Here is a 24,143-nt window from a genome sequence, read left to right as displayed (position 1 = left end):
AAATGTCCTTGTTTTTGAAAGAAAAGCACATTTTTTTGTCCATTAAATTGATTAGAAATAAAGTCGACATTGTTAATGTTGTAAATGACTATTGCATGTTACTGCAATACAGATAGATTGTGAACAATGCAGTTTCAGATTTACTTCAAGACTAAGTTTAATTCATTCAGCCAGCAGACTCCCCATTCTTGTTAATTAGTGTGCTTGTGTTTGATCAAACGTTTCCACATAAATCTAATCCACTGCCATAGATGAAAACATTTTTAGTTTAGATTACCTTAGGTAGAACTTAGTGTTTTGTATTAACTTGTATTAACATCATGTAAATGTTCTTAAATTATGTTAATTTGAATATGTAGTTAAGGGCCCAGTGCAGTCAGAATAAATGTTTTGCTGTGTATTGTGTCATATTTTTATTTCCTGATAGTTGCTGGTTGAAAATACAATCTACACAGGACCTTCTAATCAGCAGGTCTGCATGGGCGGCAGTTTCAGCTTTCAATGGTGACATCACCATGCAGTCAATTGTGCTCCTGGGTGACGCAGCAGTCTAAGGCACTGCATCCCAGTGCTAGAGGCGTCACTACAGACCCTGGTTCGATTCCAGGCTGTATCACAACCGGCTGTGATTGGGAGTCCCATAGGGCGGCGCACAATTGGCCCAGCGTAAACCGGGTTAGGGTTTGGCCGGGGTAAATAAGAATTTGTTCTTAAGTGACTTGCCTAGTTAAATAAAAAATATAAAAAATGGTTAATAGACTAACACCAAAGAGAGATCCAAATAACAGCTCGTTATCCCCCCCCCCAGTCCGACCCTGGGTTTATAAGCGCGGATATTGACTCTGCCGCTCGAGCATGCTTTTGGGGCACAGTCGATAGCGCGCTGGACTTCGGGCTAGAAGGTCAAGGGGTCGAGGCCTGCTCCCTGCCCGTTTCATTACAGTATGTTACCTCGTTGCTCTTACTGATGGTCCTCCTGTTCTCCTCCTCGATCTGCTGCTGCTTGCGGAGATGATTGTTGAGGAGGGTCTCCGACAAAGCTCGGGCACCTCGCTCCTGGGTCAACAGCCTCTGGGTCTCGCTGCGGTCCTCCTCCGACTAGGGGATGACACAAACACACAGGCTACATTCATACTCATTCATGTCATAAATGCTGTGTGCTCAATAACAGACTATTAAAGAGAAGATATGGAGAAAGGTGTATTGACGTGGTTCTGAGTGATTGTTTATAACACTCTTATGACACCTGTGGTATGTGTGTGGCAATGACGGAATAACATTAAAAACTCGCTAAATATGATTGATGGTGATAGTCATTTTTGCTCGCTGTAACCAACAAAATAATACATGGTAACAGGAGTGGAAATCGTGTTTTTTCTGTGAATGTTGGAGTTTAATTTAATTTTGTAGACCTAACCTCATCTATATGTCGAGAACAGATTGCGTTTGATATAAATTACTCCAGAGTTAGAGAAAGATTTCTGCGGGAAAGTAAGTTACATTTGGACAGTGCAGTAAAAATGTCAGGCAAATGAGCTGGCACAAATACATATTAACACCTTTTGCTCCACACCAGCAAACACTGCTATGGAGGTAGAAAGCGGAGCAGTGGATTTTGTAGACAAGGAAACGAGGGGGCACAATGAGCAAAGGAGCCACAAGCAATATGACTTTGACCAAAGAAGTCACAAGCAATATGATTGTAATAGGTGTTACAAGTATGGGACTTTGTGGGCACTGTGGATTGCATGGAGGATGTGCAAGAACCATCACAGGTCCATACTGTAGCTAGTGACCACTTGGTTGTACCACTCGTGGTCAATGGTACAATTTTGACCTTAAAGCTGGATGCAGGGGCTAAAGCCAACCTGATCAATGAGGGATTTTCATGAGCTAAAGCACAAACCAGCAATCATGCAAAAGGATGTCTCTCTGGCCAAGCAATTGAGACTAAACGTTTGTGTCGGCTAACTGTAAAGAGGGAAAACAAGAAGCCACACACTTATGTTTGATTGTACCAGAGGGGCATGATTCTCTTTTGGGGGATAAAGCATGTGGGTCGTTGGGAGTGGGTAAGCGAGTGTACACCATTAATTTCTGACTGGCTGCACAGTGTTCAACAAGTAATCAAAATGGTGAGGAGATTGCATAAATATATTCTGATGTGTTCACAGGATTTGGAGCAATGCCTCTCATTTACTCTATTACTCTCACAGAGAATGCCAAGCCAGTGATTCATGCACCACGCAGAGTTCCAGTGCCAATACGGAAGGATTTAAAGATGGAGATCGGGAAGAATAATGAAACTCGTGAAAACAGAGGAGCCAATAGACGGGGTCAATTCCATGCTGTGTGTTCCGAAAAGGAACGGAGATCTGAGAGTCTGTATGGACCCCAAGGACCTTAATAAATGTATCAAAAAGGAACATGTTCAGATACCTAAGAGGGAGGACAGTGTGTGAAATGGTGGGTACACACTATTTCTGAAAATTGGATGCTTCAAATTAGAGGTTGAGCGATTAATTCGGAATGGCCGATTTCAAGTTTTCATAATCTGTATTTTTGGACACCGATTATGGCCGATTACAATGCACTCCACGAGGAGACTGCGTGGCAGGCTGACTACCTGTTACACGAGTGCAGCAAGGAGCTAAGGTAAGGTGCTAGCTAGCATTAAACGTATCTTAAAAAACAATCAAACATAATCACTAGTTAACCACACATGGTTGATGATATTACTAGTTTATCTAGCTTGTCCTGCGTTGCATATAATCGATGCGGTGCCTGTTAATTTATCATCGAATCGCCAAATGGGTGGTGATGATGATTTAACAAGCGCATTCACGACAAAAAGCACCGTCGTTGCACCAATGTATACCTAACCATAAACATCAATGCCTTTCTTAAAATCAACACGCAATTATATATTTTTAAACCTGCATACTTAGTTAATATTGCCTGCTAACATGAATTTAGTTTAACTAGGAAAAATTGTGTCACTTCTGTTGCGTTCTGTGCAGCAGTTTGGGCTGCCTGGCTCATTGTGAACTGTGTGAAGACCATTTCTTCCTAACAAAGACATAATTATGACATAACATTGAAGGTTGTATAATGTAACAGCAATATTTAGACTTAGGAATGTCACCCATTAGATAAAATATGGAACGGCTCTTTATTTCACCGAAAGAATAAATGTTTTTGAAATGATGGTTTCTGGTTTTGACCATATTAATGACCTACGGCTTGTATTTCTGTGTTATTATATTATAATTAAGTCTATGATTTGATATTTGATAGAGCAGTCTGACTGAGCGGTGGTAGCGAGCAGCAGGCTCGTAAGAATTCATTCAAACAGCACGTTCCTGCATTTGCCAGCAGCTCTTCGCTGTGCTTTAAGCATTGCACTGTTTATGACTTCAAGCCTATCAACTCCCGAAATTAGGCTGGCAATACTAAAGTACCTATAAGAACATCCAATAGTCAAAGGAATATGAAATACAAATGGTATAGAGAGAAAAAGTCCTATAATTCTTAAAATACCTACAACCTAAAACTTCTTACCTGGGAATATTGAAGACTCATGTTAAAAGGAACCACCAGCTTTCATATGTCCTCATGTTCCGAGCAAGGAACTTAAAATGTTAGCTTTTTTACATGGCACATATTGCACTTCTACTTTCTTCTCCAACACTTTGTTTTTGCATTATTTAAACCAAATTGAACATGTTTCATTATTTATTTGAGACTAAATAGATTTTTGTTAATGTATTATATTAAGTTAAAATAAGTGTTCATTCAGTATTGTTGTAATTGTCATTATTACAAATAAAAAATTAAAATTAAAATTGGCCGATTAATAGGTATCGGCTTCTTTTGGTCCTCCAATAATCGGTATTGGCGTTGAAAAATCATAGTCGGCCGACCTCTAACCTGTGGTATGTGTGGCAATAGCAGAATAACATTAAAAACTTAACTATGATTGATGGTGATGGTCGTCTTTGCTCGTGGTAACCAACAAAGTAATACAGAAGGTTGTACACTACTAGATGTTGTAGACCAGTCCTTATTGACGTTTTACCACTGACCAATATAAAGCGCTAGGTCAGGGGTTATCTACAAAGTACAACATAGTGTAATCAAGGTATAAAACAATTATGTTATTATCATAATTTAAATAGGAAGAGGAGGGCTTAGAGAAAGAGAGAAAAAGAGTCAGAGTGCATTCTACCTGTTTCATGTTGTTAAGGATGGCCCTCATCTCCAGCTCCAGGTTCCTCATGGCCAGTTCCACTTTGTGCTTCTCCTCTGCCTCGGCCCGTAGCTCCTCCTCCTTCCTCCGCAGCATCTCCCGGTTCTTGTCATACAGCATGGAGGCGTTCCGGTGCTTCTCCTGCTCCTGCTTCAGCTGGAACCTACAGCACATAGGGCAGAGAGATGGAACACAGAGAAAGCAGTGGGTCACATCTACACTTAGTGTGTTAGCAGAGACAGAGTGACAGGAGAGATGATAAAAATCAAAGGTGAGAGAGAAATATTTGAAAGCGCATAAAAATATGAAAAAGGTTCATTGAGAGGGAGAGAAAAAAAACATATTGTCTCACAGAACGACAAAAAAGACCTCAACTCTTTGGCTAACTTACTTAAAGTTGTTGAGGTCCGTGTCCAGCTCAAGCTGCCGGTGATCCAGGGCCTGCTTGCTGTCCCGGCTTTCCTCCAGTGAGGCCATCAGCTCGCGCTTCTCGACCTCCAGCTGGCTCACCTTGTCAGAGAGGTGCCCATGGCGGCCCCGCTCCCTCTGGATCGTGCGCTCATACTCGTGGAACATGTTCTGGAGCTTCACGATGCTCACAGAGTCTGAGGGGACAGAGGGGACTAGGGTTAGAGCCTTGGGGTCTTCCTCAATTCATCTTTCCTGGATTTCTCGCCTCCTTCTCAAAATGCATTGGAGATAAATGTCAAAGGGGAGGGACCTTGGATCTTCTCCTCAAATATGAAGGAGGCAAGGAGATAGAATGCGAGGAATCATGGAAAGACAGTTTGAGATAGAGCCTAGGATACAAAGTCTACATTGTGCATATAACATATCAGCTGATATTATCTACAGAGATGGATTTAGTCATACATGTGTTACAGCAATTTAGGCACTGCACTACCCCCAAACATAAACTTTAGTCCCCAATCATCACAAAAAAGACTTGGTTAAAGTGGTAGATTTTGGGCCATGTGTACCTAAAGTGGCAGAATCGAGCTGTTTGATGAGAAAAGAGGCGTGACGGTAGCCAGAGGTGGGGTCTTCGAGGTCAGATGTGGCCGTGTCCGATGACTGTGTGAGCTCATCAAAGTCCTCCGCCATCTCAATCTCGCCAGCAGTCTGAGGTTGGGGACGCAACATAAAACAGATCAAAGATTTACACTACATACTAACTTTTACACATGGATATAGTGTATGTTTGAATGTAATTTGTTAATTTTTTACTAAACTCATGATATTTTCTTTAAGGGACACTGCACTCCAAAATCAACATTTGTCAGATTTTTTCAGACCTCAAAAGTCCACATCCCAAGTCATCAGTTTAGAACTGAGGGGTTTGACATTAAACTCTCAAGTACAGTGCCTTGCGAAAGTATTCGGCCCCCTTGAACTTTGCGACCTTTTGCCACATTTCAGGCTTCAAACATAAAGATATAAAACTGTATTTTTTTGTGAAGAATCAACAACAAGTGGGACACAATCATGAAGTGGAACGACATTTACTGGATATTTCAAACTTTTTTAACAAATCAAAAACTGAAAAATTGGGCGTGCAAAATTAGAGGGAGTGAGAGTGCCTCGAACACACAGCAGTCAAAAGGGAAACGGGGACAGGCTGATACTTTTATAGTAGGAATCAACATCATGCATAGGCTATTACTGTTGACCAAATAATGGTTTTAAACAGTCTACAGGAACGTTCTGTAGAAAAATCACTGAACATTACCGACGTAAGCAAAATGATTTGGTAAGAGGAAGGCAGTGTCGGTGTCAGTAATTTTTGGTTAATCGTCCCAGCTCTAGTGAACTAAGTGTTTATCATTTCCATTAATTTTGTACTGTGGTAGATCTACAAAACAGATAGGTTGTGAATTCATGTCTAGGCTTTGATTTTGGAGTGTAATGTACCTTAAAAAAAGTGGAGGGGAAAAAAGACCAAAAGAAAAATGACGATGCCAGAAGTTTACCTTGTCTTTCTGATGCCATGCAGATAGAGCCCTGACAACGACCACCAAACACAAACAGAACAAGAGTTGGAAAGATTATTTTGGAAAATGTCACGAATGCTCACTCCTCAAGCTCTCCGACGAGCAGCACGACATATTTTGTAGAAGAGCGATGGTATAACACAGTAAACCTTTCAAAATGATCAGTTTAAGAGTTTGACATGCAACATATTTGAAAGCAGAAGATAGAGAGATATAACAGATTAAGTCAAAAGAAAAGTCCAGATCATATCCCACCACCAATCATTAAACTGTCAGAGTTAGTGACATCGTCAGTTATGTAAAATGGCATACTGCATATATACCTTCCATCATCGTCCGACACTTCACTTAAAGTACTATCGTCAAACACTGAGAGGGGGTCTCCTGCGTTAACATGGTTAGCTGCCTGGGGGGCTCGGCCATGCCTGGCTCCCCCCAGAAAGGGACACTGTAAGGTGGCCTCGTTAGATACAGCTCTCCCCTCCTCCTTCTTCTGCTGCTGATGTATTTGGTCCTCCAGGGCCCTGTCAGCGCATTAGGGAGAGCATAGACCTAGCGGTGAACGTCATGCCCCATGACATGTAGCCGTAGCCAATAGCTTGGAATACGGTTGATTGCTCTGGAGTGGGAGGTGTCATTTAAGCAGTGGCAGCAAGGTAAAGGACAGGGGATGGAATCAAAACTAAACCAAAGTACAGCTGTAACAAGGGATTGTCTTAGAGTGGACCAGGGTATGATAATGGAAGATGCCAGTCTGCCAGCTGGTATAAATTCGACCCTTGGATGAGTATAAGCAAGGAAGTGGCAGTGTTTCCACTATAATTGCTTTCACCTTACAGAGCTGCATTTATCGAAATGGGTTGGGCCAAGGGTGAACGGTAGGGAGATAATTGTAACCGAATGTCTTTGGTTGCCTTTGGACTGCTGGTCTTTAGGTGATAATTACAACTAATATCTGAGCTCATTTGATCCCACTCTTGCAAATAACTGCTCCAAGCCTTATAGGCCTCTTGATTCTGTCAGTCATGTTTTGATTGTCCTCTGTCCTTCAGGAACCTTATTGCCTGGCTCCTAAATCTATGCACAATAACAAAGCAAAAGGTATTAATTGGGGTGGGGCTAAATCTAAACAAAGACGCATACCTCTTTGGACTTTTGAACCAGTGTCTTTGGGTAATACGGTCTGTTGCTCTGAGCTGATGTTCACTGTCTGTTGCTCCATTTCCACTGCGTGACACTTTAGGGTGTCCTAAACTGGTCTCAGGTTTCTCCTCTTCTTCTTTGTCTAGTTCACGTTCACATCGCCTGCTCATTGATCCTCCAGCAACCCGTGAGGCACTTGATTTTTGCAGCACCTCCATGTTGGCCTTTGTCTTGTCTTCGCCCACCTGAAAAGACAGGGTAAATGTTTAATGATCAAAGCTGCAGAATTAACATAACACATACTATTTGAGAATGGTAAGTTTAAGCAGGCCTTTAAAATGTGTTTTGGAGCAGGTATACTACCATACATAATTGGGTCTGTCACCCCTCTTCTGAGAGACCTAACACCTTCATGTAATATGCTCCAAATAGCACCATATACCCTAGATAGTACACTAATTTAGACCAAAAGTAGTGCACCGTAGGGAATAGGGTTCCATTTGGATGCAACTATTAGTTAGGCTTAATTACAGGGATGCCACGGCTTTACAGGCAGCTCCATTCCTATGCAATACTATACAGCTACGTTAACCTTTCACAGAGCAGACATTATCCAAAATGCCTGGAAAAACACATTCAAAAGGCTGGCCAAAATGTTATAGTTAAGGGTGTTTTCAAATTAATTTAGTTGGATTTGAAATTCTAACTTGAAATACCTTACACTATTAGAACTGAGTGGATGGAACTGCTTGCTGTTTGAGGTTTAAGGCTGGATTTCTGTACAGCACTTTGTGACATCGGCTGATGTATTTATAAAGCCTTATTTACATTTGATTAATTTATTTATTGCATCTACTGAGTGAGAAAGGGGAGTGCAGAACGGTCTGGTTTCAGTCACAGATAAGGTAGAACAGCAATGAGTTAGGGGGGAGAGAGGAATTCGGTCCGAGGTCAGATGAAGTGAGAAAGAACAATCACCACTAAAGTCCTGCCTAGCAACGGATGTATTGGCTGTCCAGATGTGCAAGGAGGACACTCAGCCTCGAAGGAGGGTATAAATATATGTACTTGTGTAAACTTCCTTACCTAGAAATCATCAGCATTTTCACACAAAAACAAACGGATAAGGACAGAAAGCAATCCATGCTTTGGTTTTGTTAAACTAGCCACTGCCCCAAACGCTAATATTAGCATTTGACCAATGTAAGTCAATGTCCTTCAGTTAGCATGCCCAAATCATCAAACATTATTTTAGATTTTTTTTATGATTTATTAACTCAACAACTTGGTTTGAAGATACTTTGAGATGATTGGAGCATGCCATCTAGGGGGACATTGTCTTACATTGGGCTTTGTTCGAAAATGCTAACATTAGCTAGTATTTGTAGATTTGGCTGAACTAACGCTTTAATGTCATCACAAAAACATGCACAAAACACTGCACAAATGAAACAACCGCTACACCAACACATCAGTCCAACTTGGCTTCTTTTCATAGAAAAGAAAGGTGTTTCTATAGGTAAACTTTTACCACTTCAAATCACACCAGCTAGGGAAAATGAGCAAATGAGAAATGACCAGAGTAGCAAACAACTGTTTTCTCAACATGTGGCTGCATGCAAAGCACACCGATGGAGAAAAAGACCCAACAATAAACAAAACAAATCACTACAAGAGAAGATGGATGGACGATGCCCCATCGAGTGTGGATGATGGGAGTACACGCTACTACAGCTGAGAGAAAAAGAACGAAAGAAAAAGCAAGAAAGAGAAAAAAGAAAAAAAGAAAAAGCTTCCTGAGGCCTGTGTGTGACTGACATTTATAGTGCTGATCTTTAATGTCAATCAGCTTAAAGTAGGAAAGGAGAGAGGAGATTTAAACGAGGCCAATGAGGTGTTAAATGTCACTCTGCACCTCATTAGGTGAGGGAGTGGTTGATGAAGTGAAGAACTGGCGCGGACAATGAGAAAAATAACGCTCACTTTGCTTCATGAAAAAAATGATTAAATGTCGACAATTTCCAATAAAATAAAAGAGGAATGGCAGGAAGTAGAAAAAAAGAAAAAAAGAGAAACGGGTTGTCTACAAGAGGTATTTCCCTGGCATTGTTTTTTTTTTTTTTTACACAGACTCAGCTGAGGTGATGGAATGGAAAAAGCGGAGAAAGAAAAAGAGACAGAACAAGAAAGAGTTGGGGGGACTATAACGGGAGCGAGGGCAGTCATAATCCTCTACCTCTTTCCAGAGCAGGGCCTTCTCTTTCTCCAAATCCAGGAACACAACCTTCAGCATCCCTACCTCGTGCTTGAACCTCTGTAGGTCCTTTTCCAGCTCTTCGTCTGAGGGAAGTAAAGGAGCTGGGGGACACACATTGCTCAATGAGGAGGGCTGAGACTGGGAGGGACACACTTCGGGTTCTTCTTCGTACATGGAGGGGCTCGTCTCATCGCCCTGTTGGACTTGCCCTGGCCAACGTTCCTCTGCGGCAGGCTTTGGTTTGGTAGTGGCATCTTTGTCTGGGCTAGGGTTGGACTCTCCTTTGTTCAAGGACGAATCCATATGAACATTGTCTAATTTGAGTTCCACTGAGGCTGCATTGCAATCTGTGAAAGTCTTGGTGACATCATCGACATTGTAGTCTACTTCTCGCTCTCTGTCGATTTCCCCAAACAGTTGAGGCAAAGCAGAACTGTTCTCTGGCTCAATGCCACAGAGGAGCTCCAGGTCCCCCATCTCACTGTCCTCGGCACTGGGGGAGAGGTCGGGACTCCCGGGGGTGTCACCATGCTGAGTCCTGTCTTCGCATAGGGAGTTGTCAGCCGACTCGTTCAGAGAGTCCTCCAGCCCGGACCCCCTCTGCTCAAGAATGGTCAGCAGGACTGCATTGCTGCTACTCCTCCTTGCCCTGCTCAACAGACAGACATTAGGCTCCCCCACCTCTTCGTTGCTCGACTCTTCCTCAGTGGTTCTGGCGGGAGATTCAACTATCTCTACGTTCTCCTCCTGTTTTTCTTCTTCTGTAGTTTCGTCAGAGGCGGATTCAGCTGGAAGTTTACCAAATTTCTGCTTCAGTTCGGCCGCCACGTTCCTGTAGGAGGACTTAACCTCCCTCTTCTCTAACTCCACCCAGATCTTCCCATAACGTTTCTCCCAGCCTGGCTCTTCCTCTTTACCGTCTCTTTCTCTAACTACATATCTCCCTTCTTTCTCTTTGTCCTCCTCCTGCTCCTCCCCAGTTTGGGACCCGACAGGGACAAGGTGGTACGGGTTACTTACGTCTAACTCTGATGCAACGTCTTTCTCCTTTGATGGCATGAGTAGACAAAGGAAATGGTGTTAACACAGACGCCTACAATGGGATCTACAATTAGGGTATACAAAGCACGAATGTTCACAAAAACACTGAAAACTGTGTGTAGGGGCATGCAGGTAACATTCAAACTTGTACCACTTTGCCACAATAACAAGACTAATATTTCATAAAATAGTCAGTGGCCGGCAGTCAAAATTTGGAACATTATGTACTAATGATATACATTTTCTGATTTTAAACGGGTTCTGGTTGAAAAGATGGGAAGTCATATAGCCGTTGTTACAACCAGAGAGAACATAGATATTTTGGTTATTATCTGTTCAGATAATCAGTTTACACCAGATAAATATGTATTTTTTGGATGCTAAATGTCCTTATACAAGCAATGAACTCAATGTCATTGCAATTAGTTTTGCCTACTGGTTGAGAGAGGGACTACATTGGTGGTTCATAAGCCAGTCTGTTGTGAAGGGGATGATGGCAGATGAGATGGGTGATGTGGATGAAATGTAGCTATGCCAGGTGAATGATGGGCTTTATTGTAAGGTAGGGGAATGCTGTACACTACAGTAATATGATGTACAAAATGTGACGAGGGGGTGTGGAGGTAGTCATGGCCAAACGGTCATGATTTTAATATCTAGATTTTAATTAGTGTGAGTTTCGGCTATTCCTTCCAAAATGTTTATATTATTTTTGGGTTGCACCTCGTCGCATATTGGTTGAGCCCATTTATACTCCTCTCCAGGGTTGAGGTGGTAAAATAAGAAAGACTAGATCAATTTAAAGTAGGGGAATGTAGTGATTTGTGGGGGTAGGAGATTAGGTAAACTGGAGATGGTATTCTCTGACTAATGCCTCCACCTCTTGTGGCTGCTCCTCAGGCTCTGGACTGCTCTCACTCTCTTGCTTCACCGGTGAGGGCATACGCATATAGTCACAATGGACCTCAGGATCTCGTCACAGTATCTCTGTGCATTCAAATTGCCATCGATAAAATGTAATTGTGTTCGTTGTCCGTAGCTTATGCCTGCACATACCAAAACCTCACCTCCAACATGGGACACTGTTCACAATGTTAACATCAGCAAACCACTCGCCCACATGACACCATACACGCTGTCTACCATCTGCCCGTTACAGTTGAAACCGAGCTTCATCTTCATCATACTTCTCCAGCTTGCCAGTGGCCATCGAATGTCAAAATCTTCCCACTGAATACCGTTACGACGCCGAACTGCAGTCAGGTCACGTTGCGTTTATATTTGTGTTCAGTATAGTTTTGCCTACTGTGTCAGTTAGGGGCTACATAGGGTGTTCATAAGGCAGTTTGTGGTGTAGTGGGTCATGAGAGACGAGATGCTGTGGAGGTGATGTAGATTATTTGTAACCATGCCGTGGGTATGATAGGCTATATTGTAAGATGGGGATTATACACTACTGTGAAGTAGAAAATGTGACGAGGTAGGTTAGAGGTGGTAAAGTAAAAACGTTAGATATATTTTAAAGCAGGGAATATGTAGTGATTTGGCGGAAGGATGAGATGAGGTAAGCTGGAGAAGGTTTTCCCTGACTAAGGCCCCCACCTCCTGTGCCTGCTCCTCGGGCTCTGGACTGCTTTCGCTCTCTTGCTTCACTGGCGAGGGCTCATGCAGAGGGTTATCTGCAGGGAGATAGAACCTATTTTAACAAGAGCAGCAGTGGATGTACGTCTGCAAATAGTCAGTCTTAAATCAAAGCTAATTAATTAGGTAAACTTTAGGTTACTCACTAGGTTTCAACACTTCGACGGTCTCTGTTACGTTTGGTAGTTGCTTCCCAGTCCTGACTGGGCTGGGGGTGGAGGTATTCACGTGGTTGGAATCCCAATTAAAGTCTAAGAACAAGGAAGAAAAAGTACATTTATGCACTGCTTACATCCTTGGCACCAATGGACAAAAAGCCCATCTAAAGTTACAGAACTTCTGTTTTGAAGTTAGCCAGAAAGCCACTCAAAAGTACATGCAGTATCTATAATCTCCTTACTCCCTTACCTTCCTCACTCTCTGTTCTCTGGAGCAGCATCTTCCGAGCACAGGGCTGGGGTTGGGTTTGAGGGGTAAGGGAGCGCGGGCTGGCCAATGGGAGGGGTCTCTCCGAAAGAAAGTGTCTCTTCTCCTCAGGACCACTCCTCTCCGCTATTAATGCATCTGGCTCCTGCTCCTGGACAGCCGGCAGAGGGACGGGGGATCGGGAAGAGGCCTCCTCCCTCAGCTCCTCGCCACCGGGGGAAGGCACTCCGTGGCCGGGGAGGGTTCTCCTGCTGGCGGTGCTGGCCGTGTCCCAATCAGAGGCATCTGCACCAGCAACACGGAGACAACAGTCAGACAATCAGCATGTCTGAGGGGATCAATTTTAGCAAAGTAAGTAGCCTTCCACGAGCCTTGGCTTGTTTGAGCCAGAACAGCTCATAGCAAGAGCCTGTTTCTGTAGCGTGAGGCAGCTTTATGTACACCCCCTGGACAGGACGCTAGTCTAACACAGGGCCTTACCCAAAATCTAAAGTGGGGTCTGAAATTATTGACACCCTTGATAAAGATAAGCAATAATGACTGTATAAAATAAATAATTCATATACTTAGCTATATTGTACACCAATTATTTTAATTCTAATACAAATGCTCAGAGAAAGATATTTTGTTTAACTTCTTATGGATGGCAATATTGCAATATTGCGTAGCTTGGATGAATAAGGTGCCCAGAGTTAGCTTCTGGGCCTGAGTAGCAGGCAGTTAAGATATGCATATTATTAGTAGATTTTGATAGAAAACACTCTGAAGATTCTAAAACTGTTTGAATGATGTCTGTGAGTATAACAGAACTCATATGGCAGGCAAAAACCTGAGAAAAGGTTTTCAAGTCTTTGCCTATCCAATATTCAGTGGAAATTTGGTCAGATTGCACTTCCTACGGCTTCCACTAACTGTCAACAGTCTTTAGAACCTTGTTTCAGGATCCTACTGTGAAGGGGGAGCGAATAAGAGCTGTTTGAGTCAGGGGTCTAGCAGAATGCCATGAGCTAAGTCATGCGCGCTGCCGTGAGAGCTAGCTGCGTTCCTTTTCATTTCTAAAGACAAAGGAATTGTCTAGTTGAAATATTATTGAAGATTTATGTTAAAAACATCCTAAAGATTGATTCTATACATCAACTGACATGTTTCTACGAACTGCAAAATAACTTTTTTGACTTTTGGTCTGGACTAAGTGTGCCTGCGCCTCATGAATTTGGATGTGTGAACTAAACATGCGAACAAAAAGGAGGTAGTTGGACATAAATGATGGACTTTATCGAGCAAAACAAACATTTATTGTGGAACTGGGATTCATGGGTGTGCATTCTGATGAAGATCAAGGGTAAGTGAATATTTATAATGCTATTTCTGACTTCTGTTGACTCCACAACATGGAGGGTATCTGTATGGCTTGTTTTGGTGTCTGAGCGCTGTAATCAGATTATTGCATGGTTTTTTACGGAAAAACGTAAAGCTTTTTTAAAATCTGACACAGAGGTTGCATTGAGAAGTATATCTTTAATTCCATGTATAACAGATGTATTTTCATCAACATTTATGATGAGTATTTCTGTAAATTGATGTGGCTCTCTGCAAAATCACTGCATGTTCTGAACATAACGCGCCAATGTAAACTGAGATTTTTGGATATAAATATGAACTTTATCGAACAAAACATACATGTATTGTGTAACATGAAGTCCTATGAGTGCCATATGATGAAGATCCTCAAAGGTTAGTGATTCATTTTATCTCCATTTTTGCTTTTTGTGACTCCTCTCTTTGGCTGGGAAAATGGCTGTGTTTTTCTGTGATGAGGTGCTAACCTAACATAATCGCATGGTATGCTTTCGTCGTAAAGCCTTTTTGAAATGGGACACTGTGGCTGGATTAACTTCTTGGTGACGGGGCAGTATTTTCATGTCCGGATGAAATGCATGCCCAAATTCAACTGCCTGCTACTCATCACCAGAAGATAAGATATGCATAGTATTAGTAGATTTGGATAGAAAACACTCAAGTTTCTAAAACTGTTTGAATCGTGTCTGTGAGTATAACATAACTTTTTTAGCAGGCGAAACCATTCAGATGTTTTTTGAGGTCACTCTTTTCAATGGGTTTTCATTGGGAATCCAGATTTCTAAGGGACCTTCTTGCAGTTCCTATCGCTTCCACTGGATGTCAACAGTTTAGAAATTGGTTGAGGTTTATCCTTTGTGTAATGAAGAAGTACGGCCATCTTGAACGAGGGTCACTTGAAGTGTACTGTTAGATAGAGGCGCATGACCAGAAAGCCAGCTACAGTTTGTTTTCCTCCTGTATTGAACACAGATCCTCCCATCTTCATTTTTAGAAATTATTTACGTAAAAAAATACCTAAAGTTGTATTACAAAATTTGAAATGTTTTGGCAAAGTTTACAGGTAACTTTTGAGATATTTTGTAGTCACGTTGCGCAAGTTGAAACCGGTGTTTTTCTGGATCAAACGCGCCAAATAAATGGACATTTTGGATATATATTGACGGAATTAATCGAACAAAAGGACCATTTGTGATGTTTATGGGACATATTGGAGTGCCAACAAAAGAAGCTCGTCAAAGGTAAAGCATGAATTATATTTTTATTTCTGCGTTTTGTGTCGCGCCTGCAGGGTTGAAATATGGTTTCTCTCTTTGTTAACGGAGGTGCTATCCTCAGATAATAGCATCATTTGCTTTCACAGAGAAGCCTTTTTGAACATGTTGGCTGGATTCACAACAAGTGTAGCTTTAATTTGCTATCTTGTATGAGTGATTTAATGAATGTTAGATTTTTATAGTAATTTATTTGAATTTGGCGCTCTGCATTTTCCCTTGCTTGTTGTTAACCCAGAGAGGTTAACAACACTTTTCTTTAAAATGGTGCATAATACTTGTATGTTTGAGGAATTTTAATTCTGTTTTGAATTTGGCGCCCTGCACTTTCACTGACTGTTGTCAAATCGATCCCATTAACGGGATTTAATCCGTAAGTTAACAAGTAGTACCTTTTTTCAGTCAAAAAGGCAAAAGTCAAATTTATTGACTTTCTTCTTATAAAGCAGTCAAAGGTTTAGTATTTGGATCCATATTTCTTGCACGCAATGACTCTAGAATAAGCTTGTGGCTCTTAAAATCTCTACAGGATCAGTGTCCCCCCCACGGGACGGTTGAGCTAACGTAGGCTAATGTGATTAGCATGAGGTTGTAAGCAACAAGAACATTTCCCAGGACATAGACATATCTGATATGGGCAGAAAGCTTAAATTCTTCTTAATCAAACTGCACTGTTCAATTTACAGTAGCTACTAAAATGAAAGAATACCATGCTATTGTTTGAGGAGAGTGCACAGTTATGAACTTGAAAATGTATCAATAAACCAAATTAGGCACATTTGGGTAGACTTGATAAAACATTTTGAACAGAAATGCAGTGGTTCATTGGATCAGACTAAAACTGTGCAGAACTTCGCTGCCAAAATTTTAGTGACCAAAATCGAAAACGCGCCTAACCTGGAACAGTACATTGCAACCTTTCTCTTGCATTTCAAAGATGGGCGCGACACGTTTTTTTTATTTGTTTTATCTTTTACCAGACCTAATGTCTTAAATTCTCCTACATTAATTTCACATTTCCACAAACTTCAAGGTGTTTCCTTTGGTATCAACAATATGAATATCCTTGCTTCAGGTCCTGAGCTACAGGCAAATACAGTCGGAAGCTAACATACACTTTAGGTTTGAGTCATTAAAACTCATTTTTCAACCATTCCACAAATTTCTTGTTAACACACTATAGTTTTGGCAAGTCGGTTAGGACATCTACCTTGTGCAAGTAATTTTTCCAACAATTGTTTACAGGCAGATTATTTCACTTATAATTGACTGTATCACAATTTCAATGGGCCAGAAGTTTACATACACTAAGTTGACTGTGCTTTTAAACAGCTTGGACAATTTCAGACAATTATGTCATGGCTTTAGAAGCTTCTGATAGGCTAATTGACATCATTTGAGTCAATTGGAGGTGTAACTGTGGATGTATTTCAAGGCCTACCTTCAAACTCAGTGCCTCTTTGCTTGACATCATGGCAAAATCAAAATAAATCAGCCAAGTCTGGTTCATCCTTGGGAGCAATTTCTAAACGCCTGAAGGTACCACGTTCATCTGGACAAACAATAGTACACAAGTATAAACACCATGGGACCACACAGCCGTCATACCGCGCAGGAAGGAGATGCGTTCTGTCTCCTAGAGATGAACATACTTTTGTGCGAAAAGTGAAAATCAATCACAGAACAACAGCAAAGGACCTTGTGAAGATGCTGGAGGGAAAAGGTACAGGCATCTATATTCACAGTAAAACGAGTCCTATATCAACATAACCTGAAAGGGCGCTCAGCAAGGAAGAAGCCACTGCTCCAAAACCGCCATAAAAAAGCCAGACTAAAGTTTGCAACTGCACATGGGGACAAAGATGGTACTTTTTGAGGAATGTCCTCTGGTCTGATGAAACAAAAATAGAACTGTTTGGCCATAATGACCATCGTTATGTTTGGAGGAAAAAGGGAGGCTTGCAAGCCAAAGAACACCATCCCAACCGTGAAACACGGGGATGGCAGCATCATGTTGTGGGGGTGCGTTACTGCAAGAGGGACTGGTGCACTTGACAAAATAGATAGCTTCATGAGGAAAGGAAAATGATGTGGATATACTGAAGCAATATCTCAAGACATCAGTTAAAGCTTGGTCGCAAATGGGTCTTCCAAATGGACAATGACCCCAAGCATACTTCCAAAGTAGTGGCAAAATGGCTGAAGGGCTACAAAGTCAAGGTATTGGAGTGGGCATCACAAAGCCCTGACCTCAAACCAATAGAAAATGTGTGAGCAGAAATGAAAAAGTGTGTGCGAGCAAGGAGGCCTATAAACCTGACTCAGTTACACCAGCTCTGTCAGGAGGAATGGGCTGAAACTCACCACAATTATTGTTGGGAGCTTGTGGAAGGCTACCAAAAACATTTGACCCAAGTTAAACAATTTAAAGACAATCCTAATTGAGTGTATGTAAACTTCTGACCCACTAGGAATGTGATATAGTGAATGATAAGTTAAATTATCTGTCTGTAAACAGTTGTTGAAATAAACTGAAATAAATGATACTCTACTATTATTCTGACATTTCACATTCTTAAAATAAAGTGGTGATCCTAACTGACCTAAAATGGAATTCTTACGAGGATTAAAATGTCAGGAATTGTGAAAGATTGAGTTTAAATGTATTTGGCTAAGGTGCATGTAAACTTCCGACTTGAACCGTAGATTTGGGTATGTCATTTTAAGCAAACATTTTAAAAAGGGTCCGATCCTAAAGAGGTTGTTAACTTGTTGGATGCATTTGCAGTTCGTTTTATCATAATCATAGTAGCATCCACATTAATATAATTGCACCTTTTTTTTGCACACCACATAGCTCAGTATTTGAATAATTTATTTGATACAGTCATTATTGCTCATCTTCATCAAGTGTCAATCATTTCAGACGATGAAGTAGCACTACAAACTATATAGAATCACAAAACATTGAATCTATTCCTACTGGAGGTATGCACTGACCTGCAAGATTTTTTTTAGCTTCTTAAAAGTGTTAAATGAAAGAAAGAAATAGTTAACATTAATTATATGGTAGATTCAAGGTATTGAACGTGGTAAATTAACTAATTTAGTTGTGAAATTACCTTCAAGATCATCAACATCACCCAACCCAAGCTCCTCCATTATGTCTGTGGAAGAGAATATGGGAAAACGTTGCACAAATAGAAGGGCTTATTTTTAAAGTATATAATACATAAAATTGACAAATATATAAATACTAAAGCACACAATAAAAAATGTTTCCTTACCAGTCTTTTTGTCAGCATCTTTTTTGGACAGTTCAAGCTTGGTCAAGATGGACAGAGTTTCCCTTTTGATTTTCTCTGGCTGTTGAAACCGAGAGGAAAACATTGTTACATTTATCAAAAAGAATAGTGGCCCTTAACTTTGAGTGTTTTCCCGACATCTGTACTCACCTTTTCTGGGACATTGTCGGCATCATTATCATAATTTCTTAAAACTGCAAGAGAACAAATGGGAATGTGGTGAAACATTGTGATTGGCTCCTGTGCTCTCTCAGCCTCAACAGTCAGGAGGACAGCACAAGGCCAGTTGGATGAGCTGGCTTGGCCATGCTAAATGAATCCAGAACAGTTTTGTCTCTCATGCAGATGAGATCATGGTTAATACACTGAGAGACAGTAGGTGGTTAGGGGAATGGACGATCATAACAAAACAGATCTGGGTCCGTATCCACAGTCTCACAAAAGGTCCTAGGATTCCTGTTGTTTTAAGACTTTTATGACAATGTGGTGAGTGATGAACATGAATTTATCATGTCCTTCAATGTTGCAATCATGACAAGTGGAGCTAGGTTGTCAAATCCTCCCAGGTGTTTCTAGTACGACCAGCTGTTTTCAGCCACTGTTTTCAGCCACTTTCAGTCATATTGGCAGATTTCCTACAAACTATTTAGCTGCTAGTTGAGGACTTTGTTTCTTAAACTAGACACTAATTGACTTGTCCTCTTGCTCAGTTGTGCACCGAAGCCTCACTCCTTTCTCTATTCTGGTTAGTGCCAGTTTACCCTGTTCTGTGAAGGGAGTAGTACACAGCGTTGTACGAGATCTTCAGTTTCTTGGCAATTTCTCGCATAGAATAGCCTTCATTTCTCAGAAAAAGAATAGACTGACGAGTTTCAGAATAAAGTGCTTACTTTCTGGCCATTTTGAGCCTGTAATCGAACCCACAAATGCTGATGCTCCAGAAACTCAACTAAGTCTAAAGAAGGCCAGTTTTATTGCTGCTTTAAATCAGCACAACAGTTTTCAGCTGTGCTAACATAATTGCAAAAGGGTTTTCTAACAATCAATTAGCTGATAACGGGCCTCTGTGAGCCTATGTAAATACTCCAGCTACAATAGTCATTTACAACATTAACAATGTCTACACTGTATTTCTGAACAATTTGATGCTATTTTAAAATGGACAAAAATGTGCTTTTCTTTCAAAAACAATGACATTTCTAAGTGACCCCAAACTTTTGGACGGTAGTGTATACCAATAAATGTCACCTAGAAAACAGCATAAACAAACGCAAATGCAGCTATTTTGCCGTCATTATGCCTGCACTGTTTGACCTGATCGTTAGCAAGCAAGGGATAAGAACTTTTCCAGCCTGTAATGGCAACGGAACAAAAAGAACGAAAGACTGGGTCGTGTCCATAGAGAGAGAATAAAAAGTATAACCAACTGCTTCTCTGGCAACCAAACCAATAGAACTAACAAGGAGTATGAAAAATTAAGAATTTACTTTAAAATGAAAATATAATGTATAACCTAATTTCTAACGATAAAGGTGTGCTTTCGTATTGTTTTCCTTGGCAACTGTGGTATAAGCGTGATAAACGTCTCTGTTGTGTACATTACCTTGGATCTAATGAACTCCATTATTGTCCATTATTTCCACTGTAAGGTACAGAACTTTGGCGTTTATCCCTTACATGTAGGTCTAGAATATTTATGGGTTGAACATATATAAATATACTCCAAAGCAACTGCATATGGTGCAGGAACCACTGACTCGTTGCATTTTTCTATTATCAAGACATCTGCTGGTAACTCTTAACTGGTTAGAACAGCTCATGAAAATGATTATTGTCTATCAACAATGACAAGCCACCTGGGACTGACAACTTGGATGGAAAACTACTGAGGATAATAGTAGACGATATTGCCACATCTTCAATTTCAGCCTAGTAGAAAGGGAAGCAAAAGTCATTTTGCTACCTAAGAATAGTAAAGCCCCCTTAACTGGCTCAAATAGCCGACCAATCAGCCTGTTACCAACCCGTAGGAAACTTTTGGGAAAAAAATTGTTTGACCAGATACAATGTTATTTTACAGCAAACAAATTGACAAGAACTTCAGCACGCTTATAGGGCAGGCCATTCAACAAGCACAGCACTTATACAAATGACTGATGATTGGCTGAGATAAATTGATGATAAAAAGATTGTGGGGGCTGTTTTGTTAGACTTTAGTGCGGCTTTTGACATTATCGATCATAGTCTGCTGCTGGAAAAACGTATGTGTTATGGCTTTACATCTCCTGCTATATTGAGAATAAAGAGTTACCTGTCTAACAGGTCACAAAGGGTGTTCTTTAACACAACATAATCCAGGTAGAATCAGGAATTCCCCAGGGCAGCTGTCTAGGCTTTGAGTAAAGACGATGTGTCTATGTATACGGATTACTCAACACGTCAGCTACTACACCAACTGAAATTACGTCAATATTTAACAAAGAGCTACAGTTAGTTTCAGAATGGATGGCAAGGAATAAGTTAGTCCTAAATATTTCAAAAACTAAAAGCATTGAATTTGGGACAAAACACTCACTAAACCCTAAACCTCAACTAAATCTTGTAACAAATCATGTGGAAAATGAGCAAGTTGAGGTGACTAAACTGCTTGGACTAACCCTGGATTGTAAACTGTCATGGTCAAAAACATTGACAACAGTAGCTAAGATGGGGAGAAGTCTGTACATGATAAAGTGCTTCTCTACCTTAACAGCACTATCAACAATGCAGGTCCTACAGGCCCTAATTTTGTAACACCTGGACTACTGTTCAGTCATGGTCAGGTGCCACAAAGCAATTGGCTCAGAACAGGGCAGCACAACTGGCCCTTTGATGTACGTAGAGAGCTAACATGAATAAAATGCATGTCAATCTCTCCTAGCTCAAAGTGGAGAGATTGACTCAAAAATCATCACTTCCTGTTGAACACGGAATGAGGAAGAGCTCGGTTTTGAAAAGTTTGTTGTTACAAAGTGTATTGAAAGTTCTTGGTAGGGTACAACTTCTTAGTTTGGATCCCATGACGCAGTTGGGATTTGTTGCTGGGACTGCTAGTCTCTGTCCAGTGATCCTGCCGACCAAGGACGGGTCTGAGGAGCTATTTGGTGTCACAGCAAGCCTAGCTGCATATCAGGCTAGCGGGTTTATCTTGAACGCAGCCCGCGACGCAGTTAGCCATTGTGGCTGGGTCTGCGGATTGTACCAGGTTTGTGGCTGTCTAGATCTCTGCTGTTTGTTGTTTTCAATCTTCTCTGTGACCTGCCTTGTCTGGAACTGCGAGGAGTAACAGCGTAACCTACGTTACTAGCTACCATGACAAAGACCAAAGTCAGAGGGAGTACCATTGAGGACAGTGGTGTCTCTGTATCACACGTGAAGGATATTTTTAAACGAACAAAAAGAGACCTGAAAGCAGTTGTTAGAACAAGAAAATAGCTTAAAGGGTTTTGTCCAAATACTTCTGGATTCCACTAACAAAAGAATAGACGACCTGACCAGAGAGGTCCACGACCTGAATAACAGTTCGCAGTTATGTCGGAGAGGCTTCCATTAAAGAATAACCTCTATGTTATGTTAAGACAGGTAACTCTTTATCCACAATATAGCAGGGGATGTAAAGCCATTACACATACGTTTTTACAGCAGCAGACTATGATCAATAACGTCAATAGTCGCACTGAGGTCAAAAAAAACAACACCCACAATATTTTTTTTCATCAATTTCTCTCAGCCAGTCATCAATCATTTGTGTAAGTACTGTGCTTGTTGAATGTCCTTCCCTATAAGCATGCTGAAAGTCTGTTGTCAATTTGTTTCCTGTGAAATAGCATTGTATCTGATCAAACAACCATTTTTTCAAAAAGTTTCCTAAGGTTTGGTAACAGTCTGATTGGTCGGCTATTTGAGCCAGTAAAGGGGGCTTTACTATTCTTAGGCAGCAGAATGACTTTTGCCTCCCTCCAGGCCTGAGGGCACACACTTTTTAGTAGGTGATCCTGGTTGGTTGTCACTGTTGATAGACAACAATCATTTCTTAACCTCCACCACACATACTTTACAGAATTCTAAATTACAATGCTTGTCTTTCATAATTTGGTCAGATATACTTGGATGTGTAGTGTCAGCTTTTGTTTGCTGGCATGTTCTGCCTAAATTTGCTAATCTTGTCAACTAAAAGATCTAAACAAATAGTTGGCAATATCAGTGGGTTTTGTGATCTGATTCAATGAATGATGGAACCGAGTTTGTCTTTTTACCCAAATTTTCATTTAAGGTGCTCCAAAACGTTTTAATGTCATTCTCTATGACTTATCTTTGTTTCATAGTGTAGTTTCTTCTTTTTATTCCGTTTAGTCACATGATTTCTACATTTTCAGTGCATTTGCCAATAGGTTCCTCATCAATCCAAGGGGATTGAACAGCTTTTAGTCATTTTCTTAATGACGGCATGCTTATTTAGTAACTGGAATAAGCAATTTCATAAATGTGTCAAATGCAGTGTCTGGCTGCTCCTCATTACACACCACAGACCAGAAAATATTATTTAATCATCAACATAAAAAAATCACAAAAAAACAATCATATTAGGCCCAGCATTTTCCTAGATATGGCTACTATATTGTGATCACTACATCAGATGGATTTGGATACTGCTTTAAAGCACATTTCTGCTGCATTAGTAAATATGTTATCAATACATGTTGATTTCATTCCTGTGCTGTTTGGAACAACCCAGGTAGGTTGACTGATAACCTGAACCAGGCTGCAGGCACTGGTTACAGATTGAGGCTCTCTCTTGAGTGGGCAGCCTGATGAAACCAATCAATATTGGAAATCACCTAGAAAATATAACTCTTGATATCACATGAATTATCAAGAAATTCACACATATTATCCAGATAATGACCGTTAAGCACTTGGTGGTCTATAGCAGCGTCCCACAAGAATGGGCTTTATGTGAAGCAGATGGGGTGGCAGGTAGCCTAGTGGTTTGAGCATTGGGCCAGTAACCGCAATTACAACAATACTAAATGAACACGTATTTTAACTTAATACAATGCATCAATAAAATCAAATTAGCCTCAAATATATAATGAAACATGTTCAATTTGGTTTAAATAATGCAAAAACAAAGTGTTGGAGAAGAATGTAAAAGTGCAATATGTGCTAGGTAAGAAAGCTAACGTTTCAGTTCCTTACTCAGAACATGAGAACATATGAAAGCTGGTGGTTCCTTTTAACATGAGTCTTCAATATTCCCAGGTAAGAAGTTTTAGGTTGTAGTTATTATAGGAATTATAGGACTAATTTCCCTCTATACATTTGTATTTCATTAACCTTTGACTATTGGATGTTCTTATAGGCACTTTAGTATTGCCAGTGTAACAGTATAGCTTCCGTCCCTCTCCTCGCTCTTCC

At 40.8% G+C, this 24,143-nt stretch overlaps 2 protein-coding genes across 11 annotated transcripts in view; both read right to left on the bottom strand.

The window, feature by feature from the left end:
• Positions 1 to 24,143, bottom strand: part of si:ch211-272n13.3 (ankyrin repeat domain-containing protein 26) — an 83,716-nt gene that overhangs the window by 36,983 nt on the left and 22,590 nt on the right. For 7 of the 10 annotated variants that reach the window (XR_010464766.1, XM_065022757.1, XM_065022762.1 and 4 more), the window contains 15 exons: positions 18,837 to 18,880; positions 18,669 to 18,747; positions 18,504 to 18,548; positions 18,382 to 18,402; positions 12,731 to 13,033; positions 12,469 to 12,573; positions 12,284 to 12,360; positions 10,661 to 10,687; positions 7,384 to 7,628; positions 6,564 to 6,764; positions 6,220 to 6,250; positions 5,230 to 5,371; positions 4,641 to 4,854; positions 4,229 to 4,412; positions 952 to 1,098 (listed from right to left, as the gene is read on the bottom strand). Coding sequence is in view for 9 of the 10 variants with exons in the window: in XM_065022757.1 (XP_064878829.1) it covers positions 952 to 1,098; positions 4,229 to 4,412; positions 4,641 to 4,854; positions 5,230 to 5,371; positions 6,220 to 6,250; positions 6,564 to 6,764; positions 7,384 to 7,628; positions 10,661 to 10,687; positions 12,284 to 12,360; positions 12,469 to 12,573; positions 12,731 to 13,033; positions 18,382 to 18,402; positions 18,504 to 18,548; positions 18,669 to 18,747; positions 18,837 to 18,880 (1,865 nt within the window). In the remaining variant the exon portion in view is untranslated. The remainder of the gene's footprint in view (positions 1 to 951; positions 1,099 to 4,228; positions 4,413 to 4,640; positions 4,855 to 5,229; positions 5,372 to 6,219; positions 6,251 to 6,563; positions 6,765 to 7,383; positions 7,629 to 10,660; positions 10,688 to 12,283; positions 12,361 to 12,468; positions 12,574 to 12,730; positions 13,034 to 18,381; positions 18,403 to 18,503; positions 18,549 to 18,668; positions 18,748 to 18,836; positions 18,881 to 24,143) is intronic. The other 3 variants (XM_065022760.1, XM_065022755.1, XM_065022754.1) reach the window with 3 other exon arrangements.
• LOC135573437 (uncharacterized) lies at positions 9,506 to 10,654 on the bottom strand (the record flags this gene model as incomplete). Its single annotated transcript, XM_065022765.1, has 1 exon — positions 9,506 to 10,654. A coding segment is annotated over one exon (1,149 nt), but the record flags the coding sequence as incomplete, so codon positions are not given.

Source organism: Oncorhynchus nerka, linkage group LG9a (assembly GCF_034236695.1).
Source record: "Oncorhynchus nerka isolate Pitt River linkage group LG9a, Oner_Uvic_2.0, whole genome shotgun sequence".
In the NCBI taxonomy this organism is placed as follows: Eukaryota; Metazoa; Chordata; class Actinopteri; order Salmoniformes; family Salmonidae; genus Oncorhynchus; species Oncorhynchus nerka.
Note: the sequence above shows the minus strand (reverse complement) of the source record. Positions and strands in the feature narration are given on the sequence as shown.